This window comes from Xylaria bambusicola (assembly GCF_022495145.1).
Source record: "Xylaria bambusicola strain CBS 139988 unplaced genomic scaffold F5B22scaffold_13, whole genome shotgun sequence".
NCBI lineage: Eukaryota > Fungi > Ascomycota > Sordariomycetes > Xylariales > Xylariaceae > Xylaria > Xylaria bambusicola.
In genome coordinates this window covers 401,251-422,018 of record NW_025953566.1, presented here as the reverse complement: position 1 = coordinate 422,018, position 20,768 = coordinate 401,251, and the positions used below count along the sequence as shown (strand labels likewise).

The following is a 20,768-nucleotide window of genomic DNA, read 5'->3' as shown; positions in this document are numbered from 1 at the left end:
GCACTGATGACTCGTCATACGCTGTGTAGTTAGTGGATGAAAAGTGATACGGCTAGTCTTACGATAGGATTCATAGATAGGACACATCTCGCAGTGGCAAAGGGACAGACTTCGGGATAAACCTCCCATGGAACATTTCACGACAGAGCGCGAAAATGGCCATTGTGTGCATGTAACCGTTTTCTTTCGGTGTGAGCTGGCTGATGAAATGTGCATCGCGCACCTAGATGCTGATCCTTCTCCCTCCCTCGTGCTCATTTCATAGGTCATGATCCATGTCCTCCGATGATGCAAATGAAGCCCAACCCATTGCGTACATTGTGCGTGCCATGTTATCGTCGGAAACGTTGTGTCCTTTGTGAGGATGTTCCGCCGTTGAAATCTTGAATTGAATACCGATTTTCCCCGCGCAAGACGCCGACCAGAAAAGCATGATTTCGATGTTGTAATCTTCCGCAACTCATCATGTGCCGAGCCCGCCTCCCACCTGAAGCATTTATTCCGGCAACATTTATTTGCTGGCGTTCTTGCCCTTGGTGCGGAGCTCACGGCCGGCCTTGATGCGCTCGAGGATGTTCTCACGGTCCTTGTCGAGCTTGAGCTTGGTGATGACAACGTTGCTCTGTAATAATCAGGATCAGTAAGTGCAGGTGGAAGATCGATAAAATGCGAAAGCAGAAGCCCACAGAACGTCGAAAAGAAGATAGATTGGAATGCATACAGGGTGGATGCCGAGAGGAACAGATTGGCCAGAGGTCTTTTCGCGGGCGACACGGTCAATGTGGCTAGAGATAATATTAGTCACAGTCTATTATCTGGAGACAGTGTCCCTGTCTGTAGACACTCACATCTGGTACTTGAGACGGTAAACGCTGGTCACTTTGCCCTCACGACCTTTGTTGGTACCCCGGACAATCTGAACCTCGTCGTCCTTTCTATTCACGAGTAAGTTAACGAAGTCGAGCTAGAATATCGACACTTACCGAACCGGGATGCTGCGAACATTATATTGTGTGCGTAGCTCCTTGGAAAGCGGCGCGCTCATGATGTTGCGGCGGACAGAGCTGGGAGCCTGGAAGTGATCCCTTCTGGCCTTTCGGCGGGAAGACGACACGTTGGGGTTGGTCTTCATCTTGACGGCTGTTGGAGGGGTGTTGGTTAGTAGGCGGTGGTAGAGGGTGAAGATGAGATCGTGAGGTTGACCTAAGAGGAAAGTTCGCAAGCGTGCAAGATTCCCAGCAAAAATTGAATTGGTGGCCGGGAAAAGTTCAGTGCCCTAAACTAGCGCATGTGGCGTAGCAGTGGATAACTGTGGCTAGGATCGCAGAAAGCCAAGAAAGGTGGCTTAGTTGGTTGGAGGTAGGTACCTAGGTACTACCTATGTACCTCTACCTCTATTGACAGGGGCTGAGACTCTGGTGGAGCTGGTGCCAACGGGCCGGCAGCTCTATTCTTTTAGACTACCTACCTAGCTTGGAGTGGGATGATAATCGCAAGAAAATCAAGGGGAGACAGTTGGGTCGTAACGACTGCGGACACAAATACCCGAATATGCTGCCGGTGACATTACGGAGGAGAGCGCTCCTCCTGTTAAGGAATCACAATGCTACAAAGGCGAGGAGCCTAGCCCAACGGCGAACGTTGGTATCAGCTCCTAAACCCGGCGATGGGCCGCTAATGGAGAGGCGAGCAGATCGGGAGCTTCCCAGTGCGTACATCTACATCATCATATCTGTGTTTGCTATGTCTGCAATGATGATAGGGATCTCCCACATAATTCTCTCCCATCCTACATAACTAACATTCTGCGCCTATCCATTCTATAGATATTGAGAGCTTCCGGTGGTCGCGGAGTCTCCCCATCTTCCTCGCTCTGATCGCCGTTTCCAGCTTCGCCATCTTCAACTACCAGAAGCTGTCGAGCCCCGTCGTGGCCTCAACGCTATACGCCCTGCGCACCAACAAGAAGGCGCGCGAGATCCTGGGCGACGAGATCTACTTCAAGCACCAGATCCCTTGGATCTCGGGAGAGATGAACCAGCTGCGTGGCCGCATCGACATCAGCTTCGCCGTTAAGGGCACGCGGTCCACGGCCGTCATGCGCTTCGCGAGTGTGCGGCCCTCAGCCCGTGCCATGTTCGAGACCACCGAGTGGAGTCTCGAGACGCCTGATGGTGCGCGCATTGACTTGCTCGACGGTGGTGACCCGTTCAAAGGTATTGCTGGCTATGGTATGGATGAGGAGGAGAAAGAGGCGGCGTTGGAGACGAGGGGCTTCCGGCAGCAGCTCAAGTAAGGGAGTGTGAATATCTTAGGCTGCGATATGTATCTACTCCTGTCCTTCCGATTCTGCCCATACGATGTGGGACAAACTGGCTCTTGAACGTTGGCAGTGTTGGGAGGTGAATCTTCAATTAATGGCTTTGATACATCCACATTGGATCCATCCCTCAGAAGCCTGGCGTCTATGCGATCGTTTGGTTGCAGCCCATGCCTATGTACAAAATTTTGGGCGAAACCATAATCGGCCCAAGCAAGCCCTTTTCACTCTTCGGGCCATTGAGAGTTGACATGGAATTTGTGTACAACATCTGTATAAATAATACAAAGTGATTCTTGATACCGTGATTTACATGTTTAAATTATAACACTGCCTCGTGCAAACTCTTCCTCATCTCCTTTAGATCCATATGCGCTAACCTCGCTTGCTCCAGCCGCTCCTCATGCCCGATATTGCGCTCCAACATGAGACGCTTCGCCTTCTCCATGAATGTCTCAACAGGGGGTTCTTTCTTGACGGCGTCCGATATCTTGACGATGCAGCCCTTAGGCCCCGCAACGTGGCCCTTGATAACCACAAGGCCGAGTTTGTTGTCGGTTTTGAGCACACGGAGATTCTGCACCGTGACCCGCTCATTACCCATGCGACCAGGCATCTTCTTGCCCGGATGCACACGTGAACCACCGCCCTGACTGGGGCCCACGGAACCGATGGTCCTGTGATTCTTGGAGTTACCGTGACTGGCCTCCTGACCAGCGAAGCCGTGTCGCTTCATACCACCGGCGAAGCCCATACCACGGCTATTGCTGCGGGCGTCGACGAACTGGCCGACCTTGAACCAGTCGGGCGTGAGCTGTACACCGACAGGTAGTAAGCCCTCCTCACCACGAACCCTGAATTCGGTAAGGTGCCGCTTCGGCGCAATGCCCTTAGCCTCGTAGTATCCTAGCTGGGGCGCCGTCGTGTTGCCAGGAGTCTTTGAACCGCATCCGACCTGTACAGCCCAATAGCCGTTCTTTGCGCGCGTTTTGGAGGCCACTACTTGGCACTGATCGACCTGGAGAATTGTACACGGCGTCCGCGTTCCCTTCTTCACATCGAACATGGCCGACACACCCTTCTTGACTGCCATGAGACCGGTCCGGAGTGGTGTGGATTGCGCTTTACGCTTCAGCGCAGCCGCGGGGCCTGTTAAGGAAACGGGGAGCCCGGCGGACACCTGGTTGAATCGTGTGGGTTTGCCCCGTGGAGGCGCAGTTGACCAGCCGTATTTGACGCCACGCTTGGCTGTCCGTGGCAGTAATGTGCGGTTCGGTGTAATGAGGATGCGGGATGTGAGGACGGACGAGGTGGGCGTCAGGGCTGCTGCCCAGCGGGCTGGCAGTCGGGCTGCCATGGTCGCTGGGAGCACAATTGGCTCGACCTGGGAGTTGAGAAGACGGAAAGATGTCAAACACACGGTTTTGAAGGTCGGTCCGACGTCGACGTCTCGAGTGGATGTCATGCACAGAGCGATGGATGGATATCTACGCTTCCCGCCGTTTCAATGGCAGGTTTGGAAAAAATTGGGTGGGTCCAGGTCAGTTCACTGACCTGGGGCAGTTGGAACCAGAGCCACGCTGCTTTTAACAAGGCCCGCTTTTCCAAGACACTGTAGCACACGACATACTGGACCTACCTACGACCATTTCATCTTTATGAATACACCGTACACAGCATGTAAGATTGAGTCCGCAAAAATCTATCCCATTAGTTGTATGTTTATTGATTGAACAGGGTATTAAGGGGGCGCTTGTGCTACACTACATTGAAGTACTCTAGTCGGTCCATTGCATTTTCGAGAGCCTCGCCATTCATGACTCCAAAGATAATACACGGACCAACGATCGTGAACGAATTGCTGTTTCCGGGGGAAGGCCGTATCACACACGGCACTGCAGATCCCAGGAGAATGGCCACCTTATCTCCAACTGCGGTGTTCTTGTGAAACCATCCTAGTTTTCCATCATCGAGGCTACCAAGACGCAAACCGGCTTCCAGAGTCTTCTGTATTATCCTGCAGGTGTTTGGAAATTTAGCTGGGGTGGACCTTCCAGTTTCATTACGCTCGGAAAAGTATGAAACCAACGGTTCGCCATTGATCTTGAAATGTTGCTTCTCGCAACAATTCATCCACTGGATCAGGTTGGGTGCGAACTGTTCGACGGAAGTCTCTCGTCTATGCAGCAGCCTCCCGAGATCCTTCAAGGTGCCCTGTTGGCTGGAGGACCCGTCGCTCCCTTGCTCGCCAGCGATCTCAACGAGCAGCCATCGCAATGCTTCCGATGCTGACGCGTACTTGGCATATAGGGGGTCCTCTCTCGATAGCTTCTCTCTTCGTGTCCTGTGTTTCGTGATTTGTGATCTATCTAGATCGCTAGCTTTTGCTTCCCTAAGAGTTGGCGAACATGCCGAAACTTGGCCGATACGCAGCCCTTTCAATCTGATGTCCGTATCAACGAGGGATGGTACAAAATCAGCTTTCAAGTTCCTAGACGCTCGATAGTACCGATTAATGGGGTGTTGTATAAGACTGAGTATCCCCCCTGAATCTTTAGTAACTGAGGGAGGGGCGAAGCTCTCCGAGGCAAACCAATTCGGATACCAATTGCTGACTTCGTAGTTCTTGGCAACCACCATCTCGAGGTTCCCGGTAGCCTGAATCATTCTGACAGTCATGTCACGGCACATCTTGTTCGTTGGTACCTCCTGCCATATCGAAACGTATTAGTCCAGTTCCTTATTAAATACTTTCTCGAATTACGCATATAATAGTAATCACGGTTCAGGATCCAAAGCTCACGTACTGTGGCAACAGTTAGCGACGGAGGACGATAGATCATTTCAACAAGTCGAAATCTCAGAACCGGCATGATAGGTTTTAAAACATACCATAGCTTGCCACGGGCAAAAGACTGGGCCCGTCATGCGTTAGGCCAAGCAAAGCGAACACTCTGTCTCGACGAACGCTCGCCCTCGCCCGATAGCACATCGTAAGTGCATCCACCAGAGCTAGGGGTTGCAGTGCTAACTGGGATTTACGGATCTGAGAGAGCTGTTCGATGTGATGACGCGCTTGTGAATTTTTGATCTCGTCGACGTGAGTCAGCTCTTGTAGCGTCAACGTAAGCCCGTCAAGGTCGATCTCGTAACTACCCCAGATAACTTTCAGTTTCGGGTTCACAGATATCTCTTGTATAATCCAGGCTCTCATCCAGTATTCGTGCTCTAGGAGTTTCACGAGCGCTGCATGTTGTGGCTGAGATATCTGAAGCTTGGATGGCTTCTCTATGTCAGTCCGCTGTGGATTCTCGGTCGCAGCGGATCTTTGGAAAGAAAAAAACCCTTTCCTGGGTTTTGGCGCTTTCTTGGGAGTGCGGCGCTTTTTCTTTAGGTATTCGTCCATTTCTTTGCGTTTCTGACGAGCAAGGACATTTATTTCCAACACCTTGACACTTCGCCATTGATCCATTGGATCCTGGGAATCTAAATACGAGATAACCAAGGAAGCCGTCCGATATATCGCTGCCATTCTCGGAATATGCTGGCTGCGTTCCTCATAGTCAGATTGGTTAATGCAGAGCCCATCTGCCCAAACAAGATAGTGCTGTCTCTTACGTAGTTCCAACAGAGCGTGATACAAGTTCATGGTAATCCGAATGTGATATCCAGCAAGAATGACATGAGTGCCCGAATCAATATCTCCCCAGCGGTATGAAAGAGCAACATAACCAGAGACACTGTCACGCGGGTGATTGAGTGGGGTATGCTCAAGCTGACACACGATACGATCAGATAGTGACTCTGCTGGTTGAATTCTCAAGAGTCGTATCTCATTATACTGGCTGCTTAAGGGACGATATTTGATACCACTGTAGTAAGCAGCATACTGCCTCTCAAACAGCGCGGCCGTGTCGATTGGGGTTGTACGGTAGGGGTTGCTGGCAAATTTGACGTTGGTATACATTGTTGGTATCAGTATAAAAGTTGAGTATGGCGTATGTCGCGGGTATACTACTGTGACCAAATGCAACATGCGGTAGCCATAAGCTGCGCAAAGAACTCCATCCTCGGGGGGGGGGGGAAACTGCTTCGGAAAGGGAGAGAGAACGAGGCTCGCTCGAGATATCTCTACATAATATAAGTGAATTTACAAGCGAGCACGGTGGCGCAGGGAGACAAGCATTGGAGGTTCGATGACCTTCAGCCGAAGCAAGGTGTGATTGACATTCTTACGAGAGAGTCAGAGTCTACCGGCCTGGACTAGGCTGCCGTTACATTTCTCAAGACAGGGGTTTACAGCGAAGATGCTGCACAGTCATCGCCTACCGTAGAGTATTCTGTCAGTCTTAGACCAGGTGTTTATCTTGGCCCGCAACCAGTGATTGAATGAATGTGCTAACTCAGATACCCCTCATTCTTTCTTGGCGCCCACACCTTTCCAACGGCGAGAAGTTGATGCCATGTAAGATATATGTAGTGATGTGGCCGAGAAAGTCGAAAGTCGAGGAGCCTCGAGTTTGTCAACCTTTCAACAACGCAGAATAAGACGACTGTAGGTGAGGAGTGTAATCTTTCGAGACCATGGTCCCGTCTCGCTCCGCTATCAACAGGTAGACTCTAATTAGTACCTAGGTACTCTTAGATCTGTCTTTCTGCCTAGAGAGTTACCTGTCCCTTTGAACACCACGAACGCTACAATTTTACCAAGACTTTGAATGTCCAATTAGAATTCTTGTATTTGTATCTCACTCAAACATAAAACCGCAGGTACAGACCGCGACATCAGTTTCAGCGTCATCTTGGGAGAAACTCAGGTATTGGTTATGTTAATCCACTAGTAGGGGCTGTGAGAGACATGACACATAAACACTACTACTAAGTCAGAAAACATTAGAGCGTTTGTAGTATTCAAAGGGATATTCGTGATTGCGTTCGTGGAAAACATGGTCTGACCGGGGCAGGTAAAAGCGGCGGCCGGCGCTAAGCCTGATTTGACGTCTGCTGGAAGACGGGAATACCTAACCCACTAACTCACGCTAGAGCCAAGGGTCCCCTCCTGGAGACCTACACACAAAGGCACAGAGGTAGTAGTGGGCCTGATAAACCGCTTCATAGCACTGGCCAAACCGTTGGAGTCGGTACAGGATATTCATTCGAAGATATTCTTTTCTTTCTTTTCTTCCTTGGATTGAACTTTTGCACGCGGGAATACTTGCCAAAAATGGTTTATTATTTCACGTCCAATGTGGTTACCCCTTCTGCTTACATTTACGTGGGCAAGGACAAATTCGAAAGTGGGTGGAGGGCCTATCCTGTTTATCTAAGTCGGTGTCTGGTGGGAGACATATGTTGACGACATGGAACAGATGAGGAACTCATAAAGCATGGCTGGGAGGAGGATGTATGGTGAGTGCCTGTAATATATAATGGCCTTTCCTCTATTTCATATTCTGCTCTTTTCCTTTGTTTTTTTGCTCCTTTCCCCCCCTTCACTACGATTCTGTTGCACTGTCAATGATCCATCTTAACTAACTTACTTACCAGGGTATGACACATCTTCCTAGGCCCATGTTGGGACACCTATCTCAAGTGCAAATGCAAGAGTCTCACATCTTGGTTCATGTTTAGTTTCACGTAGACAAGCTCTCAAGCGCCCACATATACCTCCGGCTGCGAGAGGGCGACTCATGGGAGTCCATCCCCGAGGCGCTTGTGACGGACCTAGGTCAGCTGACCAAGGCGAACTCGATCGAGGGCAACAAGAAGGACAACATTACCATCATCTACACGCCCTGGTCGAACCTTAAGAAGGACGGGAGCATGGCCGTCGGCCAGGTCAGCTTCAAGGACCCGCGCAAGGTCAAGCGCGTGCTCATCGTCCAGCGCGAGAACGCCATCGTCAACCGCCTCAACAAAACCCGCATCGAGAAAACGCAGCCTGATCTATATCAGGAGAAGGAAGATCATCTGCGCCAATTACGAAAAAAGGACCAGATTGCGAGACAGGAAAGAGTGCGTTTTTTCTTTTAATTAAAGAATAAAAAAATCCCCCCCCTCCATCCCCTACATATCTCTATTACTAGCATGGTATTTGAGCTTGAGTGTACACAAGGATATGCCGCTAACACAGTTCACCTCACAACAGAAGAAAGAAGATGCTAGGATAGCACAGGAGAGAGCGGATAAGAAATGGCAGAAGGATCATGCGTATGACGAATTATTCTCCGAGGAGAACATCGCCGCCTCAAGTAACCACAATACAGGCGAGGACTGGGAAGACGACTTCATGTAACACTTGGCCTCGATACTACATTTATTACAAGGGAAAAACTAGGGTGAAAAAAAGGGTTCCTCATTAGGTACTCTTTGCGCATTGTGAGCTACCGAACTAGATGTACGGTCATTCGAAAAGGAACAAAGCACATGTCTTTTTTACATTCGATTTGACAACTTCTTGGCGCTGGTGCCCTTAAGGGCGTGGTCATTAGGGTTAGGCGCAGCTTCGTAGATGATCTGTGAAGGCGCGCGACCGAGTTGCATCCACTCGCCCTTGAAGCCGAGATAGCTTAATCTTGAAACATCGCCCTCCTCCTCGTCAGATACGCCATCGTCGTCATCAGTGTCGCGAAAGCCGGTGGCGAAGTTGTCCACGAAGAATAGCGTCAGCCGGCGCACCCTGCTGAATAGAGCCCGCTTGACGGGGAGTTCCTGCACCTCGGACGTCTGGCTTAGCTCAAACTCCTGGACGTATTTCAGGCTGTCCACGTTGTCAAAATCAACGTCATCTCGGTTGGCTGTGAGGTTTGAAGTTAGTGATTGTGCGTCTTTGGCCATATTCGAGTGTTTTGGATGTGGTAAGGGCACTGCCAAAATATTTTCCATCCTGGATAGAACTGCGAGAACGACTTACTGTACACCCGTAGCGTTCGGGGAGCGCTGCTAGACGACGAGCTGCGTAGAAGTATTGAGTGTAGTTTTACTTGACCTGTGAATCTGTTTTGATAATGGGGAAACCCCCACGAGTTAGTTAGCTGCTCGATCGGTAATCAGATATACCTGGGTACGGTTGAAGCCTGCTGGCATCCCATGATAATATGCGGTTGTAGTGAATTGTAAATGACTTGGGGCTAGGGAGGGTGGGCGGTGCGATGGCATGCTGTATGTGACGAGTTTGGCATTTTATAATGTCTCATTATGATCTATATCATAACCAACGATCCCAAAAACAAAACTGTTTGAAGCAACGAGCGATAATGGATAGTGGGGTGGAAATATACCGGGACGTAATATGCGGGGTGGCGATTGAGACATCTGGAAAGACGTGAGTGACTTACGGGATGTTCACAATTATCTGTTCATCGGCGTCGCTCACAAGCTCAGGCTCAATCTGCAACCGCTCGGCCCAGGTCTTTTTGACGACGGCCTTTCCGGAGTCCCGCTCAGATTCATTGAGGGTGATGATGTCATCAAACTGGATATGCTGGTACAGGCTGTGCTGCAGAGCCGGCGTGATGTCGTCTGAATGGTCGTGTTCGTGGTCGTGGTCGTGATGGCCATTGCCATGGCTGTGGCCAGCGTGCTCATCGTGGCAATGCGACATTCCGGGCTAGTAGTAGCTCAATTCTAGGTAACAGGTGCCTGTAACCAACTACCTGTAAGATTCGGGGGGTACAACGTCACTAAAGACGGCGAAGAAGAAGAGAACGATGAGTGCGCTCCTTTCTCTCTATAGAAATGTGACGGTAGCTAGGTGATCATGAATCTTCGAGCCTAAAGACGTATTTTTCTTTGTTCTTTTCCCCGTCACTCAACTGTCGTGAATTACCTTGATGTTGTCAAGTCCTCGGTGAGTAGCGAGGTAGATAGTTTAGGTTAAAGGATATATTGGACCTCCGTAACCTAAAGCCTGAGGTTAGTTAGGTAATGGGTACATGAGCAGCACAGATAGCTGCGCGGTTGAGTCACACCTACCACCAAATGGCCAGTCCTTGTAAACAGCTAGGTTTTTTGAATCAAGGCATCACAGCATATATTAGATATAAAATTGAGGACATGCAGAGGCATGTGCTTAGCACCTTTAAGACTTTCCCATACATATCTATTTAGGTACTTATACAAATGGGTTCATACATGCACCAGCCAGCTATCCAACATGTCATCTATTAGAAGCCACCTTTCCGTTTTTTTATTTTCTTGGTTGGTCTTCTACCAAACGTCCCCGCTGCAGGTTGTGACATCATGTGTACTGGATCCGAATGGGTGATCTGCTGCTGCGAACTCATACCCCTTGGCTGACTACTGTAGAAAGCAGTCTCTGGAGCGGGTTGGGTAGCCGGAAGCTCTGGCTCCTGCGATAGGTGAATGAGGGTTTGTGCCCGACGGCGTTTACGCTCTTCTCGAGCCTGCTGCTTTGCCCTCCTCAGCTTTCCCGCGTCTGCATCGCCACTCCTGTCAAGATCGAAAGTGTACTCTGATGGTTTCATGCCCAATTTCCACTTATCTAGAAGCTCCAACTTCTTTTGAGGTACGAAATTCCCGGTTCCCGTATAGGCCCTAAGTAGTGACATCGCAGGATCTTCATTCTCTACGGCCTCTGAGTTGGACCTTTGTGACCATGCAGAAGATGTGGGAGATTCGGGCCTTTGGGGGCTGCTGGGAAGACTTTCAGGTTGGCTGTCTAATAACATGGTTTCCTCCGTGGTGGTCTGTAGCGAGTCACCGCCTGCGTTGCGATAACTGATGCTATGTAATGACAAGTAAAGGTCGTAAGTTATCTCCTCGGATATCGATACGATTCGTTGGCCGTTTTCATCATCGCTGCCCCCACGGTGCAAGGAATTGTTTGAAAGTTCGAGGAGCCTGGAGTATACTTCTTGCAGTGGCCCCGGCGCAGAAAAGCGTAGACAAGAACGCAACGAACCAATTGTACAGAGGACTAGGCCTGGATGTACGTTATTCAAAATTTCCAGCTCGTCTTCCCATTCCACACCGGACAATGAATGTCTGGATAAGCTCTTGAAGTTCGGCATGATCCGTAGGCTGCACTTTGATTAGCTATATACACCCAACAAACAACAGACAACATACAGTGTGCTGATAGGCAGTAACCCGCGGCTCACCGCTTCCTCGGCATATTGGTGAACCGCTTCAAAAGGGTTGTGTTTACAGATACTTGCTTTAGCAGACCCAGCAGTGCTGTCTTGCTCTAGCTCTTCAGAAAAGGTACTGAGGTGCTCGTAAAATGCTTTGATATTTCTGTAGTCGATAGTTGGAGAGTCTTTCGTTAGTATAGCCAAACTATCGTCTACTATAAACTCAGAGGGCAGGCGTCGCAAGTCTTCATCATTCCGATACTCAGCTTTTGTTCGACGGCCAACATACTTCCTCGGTAAAACGATTGGGAGAGAGGGTAACGACGAGGATGCACAAACAACCGATACGACAGACATGTCTGCTCTGAGGGCCAATACCTGGTAGAATCTGATTCGTTTTTCAACTAACCCATTGCCGAGTTTTGTATGTGACTTAGGTGTCTTGACGATGATAGGCGCTGGGCTGATGTATAATGTCCTGATAGCGCTGTTCAAGGTCTTTTGCAGGCTGCCGAGTCCAGTAACATTTGCTTGACATAAAACACTGCTCAGATCCGTTGACGAAAATTCGACGTGAAAGAGATCAATCCATGAATTCGTGGACGAGTATATGTGCACAAACGAGGTCACGTGGACGGGTTTGAGTCCTTGGGTAACAGCAAGCTTGAGACTATGATCAAAGCAGCTCCTATAGTGAGGTGTCGAGAATACTATTGACCATATTTTTTCTGGCTTGTCCCATTCTACTCCCGGAGTAGAATAGACTCTGACAATGAACAGCTTAGAAGTGGTCAACACATAAAAAAACTGTGGATCGTGAGCAATGTGAACATCTAATACGCAGTCTAGACTGTCAGGACGACAGAAGTTGAGATCTGGCAGATATACACCAGCAATGACATCTAAAAGCTTGACTTGATGCAGGTTGCATACAAGTAGTGACGAGCTCCGTTGTAATGGTGGAGACGAAACTTGAGAAGTTGAATCCTCGTGATCGAGATTAAGATCTAGATTACCCAACAAATCCAGATGGTCCTCTGAACGACCAACCCAAAGAATCTTGTGCCACGCCACAGCGGATCGATCTCGATGAGGAATTTGCCCTAGGACACCGCGCTCAATATGGCCACATGTTCTCAGTCTTGATATTGGCTCGCGGGTGGTTTTGGGTTTCGAGTTATATTTAACATCCCATACACTCCAAAAACCTCGTTCATCAACAATCGCAAGCTGTGGGGGGTTTGACCGCGTGCCTGGGTTGAAAGAAACATCGGAATGGATGTTGCCCCCAGTCTGCTCCCTCGATACATGAAAGAGCGGGTTCGCAGCGATAGGTGAAGAATCCCTTCCGAAGCTCTCATCTACTGACGCTTTGCGATACTCCGGTTGAAATATGGTGGTGCCCGAATCTCGCTGAACAGCCAACCACCTAGTAGGGCTATATGGCTTGTGGTCGACTATACACTTCACACGATGAATGGGCCCCACATCGTTATCATCTATCCAAAATGCAGGCTTTTCAGGGGCTAATCCAACCAGCTGCGTTGCGATATTTGGCTCTTGGGGCCACGCCCATCTTTCCTGGTCTAGCCTTGCTAAGCGGAGTACGTTGTTTGCACTACCAGTGACGGCAACAACTAGTGGGATACCAGCATGTTTCCGTAAGGATGTGTCGGTCAGTTCGCCTAAGGAAACGAAGCATGTTTGGCAACCATAATCTTGTTGGGATGGAAATAGTGATTCCTCTTCCTCTAAGCAGTCATGAAGCAAGTTGTTCCCCAGGCTAGCCTCGGGATGGTGTTTCAAGAGCCAGTTTTGCTGTCTGCGGCTTTGCTCCCATAAGGTCCCAGAAAGTGGCTGCGAGTCTGAGACACGATCTGGTTCGGGTGAGATCCACGTCTTGTAAAGGCCAAGGGCTTTGAAAACCGGAGCTTCTCAGGTGTTAGTGCTAATAACAAAACTTGTAGGGTTCACCAACCATTCCGGGTGACGTTCCGAGAAGAACGCCAGCCACAATCTTCTGCCTTGTTGGTCCCGTATGGGATGTGCGACAGACGTCCTGCTAATCCAACAGCTGATTCGACAAGATGGCGTTCAGTCATTCGGAGAGCTCAGCTCTATATATTTCGTCTCCCTTGGCTTGCGTACTTGTATGTGCATCGCGAGACTGACACAGCTCGGAGAGGTCGATATACAAGCTAGGCGCGAGCAATGCGGTCACAAGCAGGCAATTTCCCTTGCGAGGAATGATCTATTGCATAGCTGATGATCACAAGCAAAAGCGTAGGTAGAAAACGAAATGCACATGCTAGGGACCCAGCTTCAAAGGTTTGGTGCAAGCTTTATCTTATCGAGGCGGTATGCTTTAAATACATATTCTGCTGTACAGTACACAGCACTGTTTGGATAGTGGGATCATAGCGGGGCAGGGACCTTAAGTAACCCACTAGGTAGCGGCGCTCAGCAACGACTTGGGTAGACCCCGGAATGTAAACATTGGGACAACGTCGGTACAATTCAAAACTGCACTGTCTTTCGCCATCTACCAATCTCAAATCCGACAAAAGAGAATAGAGACAATTGAAATATACATATAAGATCAAAATGTCTACCGCATTTGAGTCCTCTCTTTCTTCGAGCTTGAACGGCCGCCTGAGCCTGAGTGGCCGCCCGACAATGTCCACGATGGCACCCTCCATGGCCGACCAGCTCCCCAGCGTAAACTTCGGCTTTGATGAACTACGTGATCGCATGGCCAAGTTTACGGCGAAATTCGACGCCTTCATCGAACAAGGCCGAAAACGAGCACTAGAAGAGCATAATCAATTCCGCATGAATCTAGCTGAGTTACAAGGTACGTCTCTAGAGCACTGGCAAGCATTCTAGCAATACAACCCGACCATTCTACTAACGAGTGTCTCCTATTGCCCCAAAAACAGAGGACCAGCGAATGAAGAGAAAAGATATGGAGATTGTGCAGCACAAGATCAACACACACCAACAGATGCGATCGAAAGAAGACGTCGAGCGCCGGGAAATGGAAAGCGCAATTGGGTCTCTCACAACACAGCGGGACGCAAACCTGTCGGCAAGAGATAATCTGAAGAAGCAGATCGCAGAGGCGCAGAAGGAGATCGACGCGCGGCTGGCGGCTCAGCGCGCGCATGCAGCGCGTATTGATTCGCAGCGCCGGTTCAACGTGCCGGAGCTAGACTTCTGGGTGACGAATCTGTGTCTGCGAATCGAGGGCGCAGGGCAGAACGACCGACTCAAGTTCGTGTACACGCACGTCGACGAGCGCGATTGGGAGCGTGAAGCCTGGTTCGAGCTCAACACGGCTTCGCGCGACTATGAAATTAAGCACTGCAGGCCGAAATTGGAACGTGAGAAGATTGAGCGCGTCCTCGAACGCGTTAATGAGTCTAGGGAGCTGCCTTCGTTGCTGAAGGGGATGAGGGAGCTCTTTGTAGAGGCTATGAAGTCATGATTCCTACGGTCACGATCGTTGGATTAACTACGAATTGTATTTGTTGCGGTTGGGCTTGGAGTACGGAGTTTTGCAGCGAATGGACGCCCTTGGGGGTCAACTCAGTGGATTATTATGACGGAGAGACATGACATATACCCAAAATTTTACATTCTTCATTATTTCATCTGAAAAATCTGGTTTCTACACTGCAGAGTTTAAGATGATTTGGTTGGCGAAATTGGGCTGCGTGACACTTTCACATGTTCTGAGACAAAACGCGACAGCTGCAACCAAGTGTAGCGCGTAAAGTGATGCGGCCCCCGCCAATACACGTGTGTTGGTTCTAGTAGCTCACTTGATTCACTTACACGTATAACGACAATTAGTAAACGAGGCTGCATACACACCTGTAATTCACAAGCCTCGGCCAAAAAGACAGTTAAATCTACAATCATGCCACCGGTAGCAGACAACAGAGAAGAGAGCGAGAAGCAAGCTGCCGCACGTCAGGCAGTCGACATATTACACGAAATTTCCACAATCCTGGTGTGTACCGCTACATCTCATCTCCCAAAAAGAAAATAATCAACAATCACATACTTCACCTCCCCAAACCAGCGCAAGCTCCGAATCGATCTCCACTAACGTGCTTAACATATAGAATTGTCATCTCGACCGCCGGACGCTTTCAGTCTGCATCTCCATGATCGAACAGGGCGTGAACCCCGAGGCGCTAGCGGTGAGTTCTCGTCTAACCTTCGCATCTACTATCTATGTGGATAAGGGGTGTCTTTACCCGGGTTCTATTTGATAATTGTAGACGTTGTGACTAACAACATATTCAGAACGTCGTGCAATACTTACGGAAGGAGGCCCAGAAGGTCAACTTCTCCAAACAGGCAGCTGGCACCAACCAGTGACAGGACGAACGTGAAATGTCAAAAGCCAGAGCAAGTATGTTTTGCCGCGGTTACCTGCCTTAGATAGGTAGCTCATGGGAGGTTGGGTTGACTGGCCATCTGTCCATCTATCTAGTAGTGTGCATTGAAGCAGGGCGTTGGGCGTTGAATCACGATGGAGTAAGGACAATCGGTTGTTTCCGTGGGGTAAGAAAACGGGCTGGATGACGATATATGAATAGTAATATGCCTATATTCGACGCGGCTATCTTTTATTGAGAAAAGCAGTGATCCCTCATGCAACCCTCGGGACTTTTCAAAGGCAACTTATCGCCGTCAGCCTGTTGTGTTATCTCATGCAATGCTTAATCATACTACATAAATGGAAGCAGGGTAATGGAATCAAATCCAAATGCGCATGCTCCGTTGCCCAAATTGGGCTGGTATCTCAATCGTCATGCATTCATGCCAATTCCAAACGCCAATCTAATGTCCCTGCCGAAAAACCACACCGAATCTAGGTGCCGACCCTATCTATGACCCAGCAATTCGAAATCATTGTCTTCCGACTCCTCTCCCTCATCGGCATCGTTGTCCCCGTCTGAACTCATCTCGTCACTAGAATCGGCGGTATCATCATCGTCGTCTTCCTCGTCATTGCTCGCTATGCTACGGGGCAAACGACTCCAGAATCCAAGTATATCGCCGTCCTCCTCCTCTTCTTCCAGGTCGAAATATCCTCCAACTGTGGAAGCATGCAGCGAACGCCCAGGGGTGGGCACAGGCGATACTGAGCGAGCCAGCCTATTAGGATGAAACGAACTTATATGTGCACTAACAAAGGCCGAGTCAGTGGCTGTGGACGAGTGACGGCGTCGCATGTCGCGCACACCAGCGCTCGTTGTAATCATATTGGGGTTTCCCGAAGCAGTCAATCCAGAAACGTGCGTGCTACGTCCTACCAAGTCGGTCTCCAAGGTTTCAGCATCTAGGCCGATGATCTGAAGTTGAGCGGTGTTGTAAGATTGACAAACACCGCATTTTAACCCAAGCCAATGATAAATGGTTGAACTCTTAGCAGAGCAATCGTGGCATAGAACAATTGCTCGGGCACCGCTGAATTCTGTTGGCATTGGTTGTGCTTGGATAGACAGGTCCAGATTGCGGAATTGTGATTCCATATTAGCTAAACTTTTGTTGCAGATGGGACACTTGTATGAAGTCTTCTGATGTTCGTCGAGACAGTCTCGGTGTATGCTATGCCCGCACCTCATAAAGCATACGGGCTTAGGAGACGTGAACATGTAATCACCACATATAGGGCAATCACAGTCTATGGCACGTTCGATACATTTGTGACCTGATCGAGTAGCTATTGCGATGCACGCACAACATTTCTACCAGGACATTAGTGGACGAGTTTGCGTGGATTGTGCCAGTGCTACTACTCACTTTGCAATGATAAAAATCTTTTCCGATACCACGACCGATCCGGCAAATGCCGCAGTCATTGCAGTGATAACAGGGTTTATCAGGGTCATCATTCCAGAGTTTGCATATGTCGCAGTAATATCTCGCCGCTAGTGCCTCACAGGAAATGCAAGTTTGGCTTGCCTTTTGAGCAGTTCCGCAGAGCATACACAGCATATTCTGTGTCTCTTTCCTAATAAGATTGTGGTCTTCCACTATGTCATGGCAGAATCGGCAAGTATACCATCGATTGCATGTCGAGCACTGTAATTTGACGTTGCGTCGGTAATGCTCACAGCCGAGAAGTCTCTCGTCATTAGACTCAATATCATCGTCCCCTATAATAGGTTCTGTTGATTCATCGATAGGCACAAATGTAGGCTCCAGATCCTTGTCTGTCAACGCAAAACTTTCAGCATCTTCAGCATCGTCAGGTGCATTTTGCCAAAACTTTAAAGACTCTAATGGCCCATGGCTCGGTGATGTTCGTTTATCTAGTGAGCCAGGGCTCGAGGGGGGGAGCGGTTGTTCATATTGGTCACGCGATCGCGACTTCGTGTACCCTTCTATCAACAGCTGGTGCATCAGATGGGCTTTCTCTGAGTGGCCAATCTCCTTAGCCTGGATGGCAAGTATACGTCTCCTCAGCAAAGTCATTCCATCATCTTCGGGGAGTGGAGAGTGGTCCTGTACAATGCCACCCATCAAGGGCGAAGGTGGCAACCCGGGTGTACTCATATTGAAACCATTGACAAAGGATAACTCGGTCTGTGAACGGGATACACGAGAATTGTCGGCCAAGGTGGCGGATGTGGTAGGTAATACAGTATCTTCAGGTTGGCTGCAGTGTTCCTCTGCACGGGCTACATTGATATGCGAACGTACGAGAAGGGAGCTATGGGAAGAACGCCGCGAGGATACGCTCTCTTCAGGACCATCACGTAGAGAGGAGCACTCCTCGGTTTCGGATATCACACCATCCTCGTGCGAGTGCAGATATGTCTGTGCGGCTCTGAAAGTCGGGTCAGGTTCGGAGGGGTTCGATGAGCGCGAGAGGGAAAAGCGGCGTGCCTGTCGAAGTACCGGATTGACCAGCAAGTCGGTAACGAGGGACGTCATTGGCTAACATTCAATCGCTTTCAAAAACGACAATATAATAATGGTACATATGATGGTAATAGGTACAGTCTTAACCTCATAGAACCATTGTCAATGAAGAGATTATCCCCGAAGCACCCGGTTCAAAGGATAGGGTAAAATGCAGACTGGGATGAGGATACTGGCTAGAGAAAGATGTACAGAATATAATATCTGAGGGGTCAGAGTAGGAATCAGAACGGCCCCTCCGGTGCAGACAGAGATGGATTGCGCACTTTGGGATGGAGGGAGGTAGGTAATCAAATACTACCTAGGTAGGGTGTGTAAATGATGTGGTAGAGAAGTAGCGCAGGTCTGCCGTGTCACGATGCAGTTAGTTGTGTTGTGGACTTTTGGAATCGTGAGTGACATCAAATTACTCATCAGTTGTTCGGTACGGCCATACATACTACTGTACCCTGCCGAGCCTGCACAGTAAGGCATTCCAGTCTTTTGATCGATCGATTCCGTATTGATTCCTCTATTCGGAAATAAACCAGCAATATTGCCTTATCTAGGTATTTACACTTCTTACCTTGCAATATGGCCAAAGTGGCAAGGACGGGTGGCGGTTTGGAGCCACTTGCTCGTATCTGTAGCTGATGCTTTCGGGACCCTGATGTCTGTCCGTTTTCGGGCGTTTATCACCCGCAACAAGTGCCAGAAACTGCTCTACTCGCCACAATACCTACAAGGTACCTACCTAGGTACTGCATGTAGGTAGCGTGTACTTAACGAACATATCTTCAATATGGTAGGTACAGGTATCCACAGATACTTAGAGCTGATATATAATTTTCTGGCCTTACCTAATGGGTTCGAAATAATTATGGGTATGCCCGTTGGAAGTTTTTAATCGAATCTCAACTTCGAGGCTAGTATTTCTTTGTGTACCTAGGCTTTGCATGAAAGCATGGGCATATCTCAATAAAAGAGTGACTCCAATCCAACTGACTAGATACATATAGCTCGCTAAGTACATGTATTCACTTGTAATGCGAGTTCAGAATTACAGCAGGCACAGTCGGCTTCACTTATCTTGGAATAAGACCACCATCTCGTCAGTGCATATCCACAATAGCAATCCTCAGTGAAGACCTGGCCACAAGCAACTTCGTCCCGCTCTTGCCATGGCTGATGCCAAAGTCATACACGCCTATCGTCACATCTATCGAGGTTTGCTTCGTGCTGTGCAATTCTCTAAGCCTTCCCGGTATACTGCTCGGAATCAGCTACGACGGGCGTTCCGTGAAAAAGGCGCCCAGTATGATGCTCGAGGCATCGCTCGAACCATTCGCTTTCTCGATGCAGCCACGAGGGAACGCGGATTAGAACACAAGGTTCTCAAAAATCTGCTCATGATAGCCTGGTACCGTTATGATCGCTCAGACTGGAAGCTTGCTCTGTCCGAGCATGAAGCAAAGGAGAAAAGGCAAGTACCTATGATTGTGAGTCAGGGAGTCGTGAGTGTTAACCAGAGGCTCAGGAAGGGGATAGAGGCCCATATGAAAGCAACAGTCTACAGGCATTACGATATGACTATCGCTATGCTCAACAAATCTATGGGCTTATGTTTACGGTAGGGTGGTAATTGAAATGATATCACTCAGCCATTTGCATACCAAAGTCACACCATGGGAACGGCCCTAAGATGTGTAGGCTTCATACTGGGAGTATATGCTTTGGGCTTGGCTTAAGCCTAGACCTGCAGAGACTTTGTCGACTGTTTGTCTGTCGCATAGGAGGGTGACATGGGAATCATTCATCCTCATGGACTGGGCGAATCGACCGTCCCGAGTGTTTCCCCATCCCTCCACCGACCCCTCACATCGCAATTACATGGGTACGACAAGATGTCTACGTGCTAGCAAAATTAACCTGCAAGTACAGTAGACCGGTAGGGTATCGTTAAGTCGTAGATGTCGCTACATGTCAATATCGGACGAAGCTTCAGGTTGTCGAACGTCTCCTCTCGTCGGGCTCCGTGGCACCATCACTCTGGATCCCAGAGTGCATCCCGTCCGCATCTTCGGGCGAACAAAGTGATGCATGACTGGTTGATCAACGGTACACACTACCATTACTTTATCACAATTGACGTCGTTTCCTCCCTATTCGTATATGAATAAGGTTCGTCAGTAAAGGGACTTGTCTCTAACAATGTGGTCTCAGGGTTTAGGTGGCGAGGGATGACGTCTACCGACATATAACGATGCCCGTGTCCAATGGTACGATGCATACACGTCTCACCGCGTTGTTACCACGTTGTTTCGGTCAGATACACCCCAGTACCAGCGCTGGTTCTGCTGGGACATCGACTTAGCTCCCTCGGCCCCCCAGGTGCAGTAATTCATAAGATAACTTTACAAAGATGGCCA

General features: G+C 49.2%; 11 protein-coding genes across 11 annotated transcripts; 5 read left to right on the top strand and 6 right to left on the bottom strand.

The window, feature by feature from the left end:
* Window positions 1-511: 511 nt before the first annotated feature.
* Window positions 512-1,132, bottom strand: F5B22DRAFT_635345 (ribosomal protein L24; the record flags this gene model as incomplete). The annotated part of the gene is made up of 4 exons (XM_047977124.1): window positions 512-622; window positions 722-785; window positions 849-935; window positions 984-1,132. The coding sequence occupies 4 exons, from the start codon at window positions 1,130-1,132 to the stop codon at window positions 512-514; spliced, it is 411 nt and encodes a 136-aa protein (XP_047832353.1).
* A 419-nt stretch (window positions 1,133-1,551) lies between these two features.
* F5B22DRAFT_645012 (DUF1783-domain-containing protein) lies at window positions 1,552-2,296 on the top strand (the record flags this gene model as incomplete). Its single annotated transcript, XM_047978516.1, has 2 exons — window positions 1,552-1,708; window positions 1,827-2,296. 2 exons carry the CDS (start codon window positions 1,552-1,554, stop codon window positions 2,294-2,296), a joined length of 627 nt encoding a protein of 208 aa, XP_047832352.1.
* A 346-nt stretch (window positions 2,297-2,642) lies between these two features.
* Window positions 2,643-3,677, bottom strand: F5B22DRAFT_645011 (50S ribosomal protein L3; the record flags this gene model as incomplete). The annotated part of the gene is made up of 1 exon (XM_047978515.1): window positions 2,643-3,677. The coding sequence occupies one exon, from the start codon at window positions 3,675-3,677 to the stop codon at window positions 2,643-2,645; it is 1,035 nt and encodes a 344-aa protein (XP_047832351.1).
* Window positions 3,678-3,985: 308 nt separating this feature from the next.
* F5B22DRAFT_600468 (heterokaryon incompatibility protein-domain-containing protein) lies at window positions 3,986-6,879 on the bottom strand. The gene is made up of 2 exons (XM_047974526.1): window positions 5,214-6,879; window positions 3,986-5,029 (listed from the first exon to the last, which is right to left on the bottom strand). The coding sequence occupies exons 1-2, from the start codon at window positions 6,354-6,356 to the stop codon at window positions 4,079-4,081; spliced, it is 2,094 nt and encodes a 697-aa protein (XP_047832350.1). The 5' UTR covers window positions 6,357-6,879; the 3' UTR covers window positions 3,986-4,078.
* A 665-nt stretch (window positions 6,880-7,544) lies between these two features.
* F5B22DRAFT_654129 (coiled-coil domain-containing protein 25) lies at window positions 7,545-8,685 on the top strand (the record flags this gene model as incomplete). Its single annotated transcript, XM_047979777.1, has 4 exons — window positions 7,545-7,617; window positions 7,690-7,724; window positions 7,952-8,335; window positions 8,469-8,685. The coding sequence occupies 4 exons, from the start codon at window positions 7,545-7,547 to the stop codon at window positions 8,613-8,615; spliced, it is 639 nt and encodes a 212-aa protein (XP_047832349.1). The 3' UTR covers window positions 8,616-8,685.
* F5B22DRAFT_600452 (PITH domain-containing protein) lies at window positions 8,313-10,222 on the bottom strand. Its single transcript, XM_047974525.1, has 3 exons — window positions 9,658-10,222; window positions 9,234-9,316; window positions 8,313-9,117 (listed from the first exon to the last, which is right to left on the bottom strand). Exons 1-3 carry the CDS (start codon window positions 9,921-9,923, stop codon window positions 8,756-8,758), a joined length of 711 nt encoding a protein of 236 aa, XP_047832348.1. The 5' UTR covers window positions 9,924-10,222; the 3' UTR covers window positions 8,313-8,755.
* A 98-nt stretch (window positions 10,223-10,320) lies between these two features.
* On the bottom strand, window positions 10,321-13,746 carry F5B22DRAFT_600451 (RNA polymerase I-specific transcription initiation factor RRN6-like protein). Its single transcript, XM_047974524.1, has 3 exons — window positions 13,394-13,746; window positions 11,411-13,346; window positions 10,321-11,362 (listed from the first exon to the last, which is right to left on the bottom strand). Exons 1-3 carry the CDS (start codon window positions 13,515-13,517, stop codon window positions 10,486-10,488), a joined length of 2,937 nt encoding a protein of 978 aa, XP_047832347.1. The 5' UTR covers window positions 13,518-13,746; the 3' UTR covers window positions 10,321-10,485.
* Window positions 13,747-13,890: 144 nt separating this feature from the next.
* Window positions 13,891-15,077, top strand: F5B22DRAFT_600449 (chromosome segregation protein Spc25-domain-containing protein). The gene is made up of 2 exons (XM_047974523.1): window positions 13,891-14,269; window positions 14,355-15,077. The coding sequence occupies exons 1-2, from the start codon at window positions 14,020-14,022 to the stop codon at window positions 14,900-14,902; spliced, it is 798 nt and encodes a 265-aa protein (XP_047832346.1). The 5' UTR covers window positions 13,891-14,019; the 3' UTR covers window positions 14,903-15,077.
* Window positions 15,078-15,115: 38 nt separating this feature from the next.
* Window positions 15,116-15,972, top strand: F5B22DRAFT_78061 (mitotic-spindle organizing protein associated with a ring of gamma-tubulin 1). The gene is made up of 3 exons (XM_047980563.1): window positions 15,116-15,430; window positions 15,546-15,623; window positions 15,730-15,972. The coding sequence occupies exons 1-3, from the start codon at window positions 15,338-15,340 to the stop codon at window positions 15,802-15,804; spliced, it is 246 nt and encodes an 81-aa protein (XP_047832345.1). The 5' UTR covers window positions 15,116-15,337; the 3' UTR covers window positions 15,805-15,972.
* A 341-nt stretch (window positions 15,973-16,313) lies between these two features.
* Window positions 16,314-18,372, bottom strand: F5B22DRAFT_645004 (uncharacterized protein; the record flags this gene model as incomplete). The annotated part of the gene is made up of 2 exons (XM_047978514.1): window positions 16,314-17,180; window positions 17,236-18,372. The coding sequence occupies 2 exons, from the start codon at window positions 18,370-18,372 to the stop codon at window positions 16,314-16,316; spliced, it is 2,004 nt and encodes a 667-aa protein (XP_047832344.1).
* A 1,011-nt stretch (window positions 18,373-19,383) lies between these two features.
* F5B22DRAFT_78000 (DUF1763-domain-containing protein) lies at window positions 19,384-20,238 on the top strand. The gene has a single exon (XM_047980562.1). It carries the CDS (start codon window positions 19,521-19,523, stop codon window positions 19,971-19,973), a length of 453 nt encoding a protein of 150 aa, XP_047832343.1. The 5' UTR covers window positions 19,384-19,520; the 3' UTR covers window positions 19,974-20,238.
* Window positions 20,239-20,768: the final 530 nt, after the last annotated feature.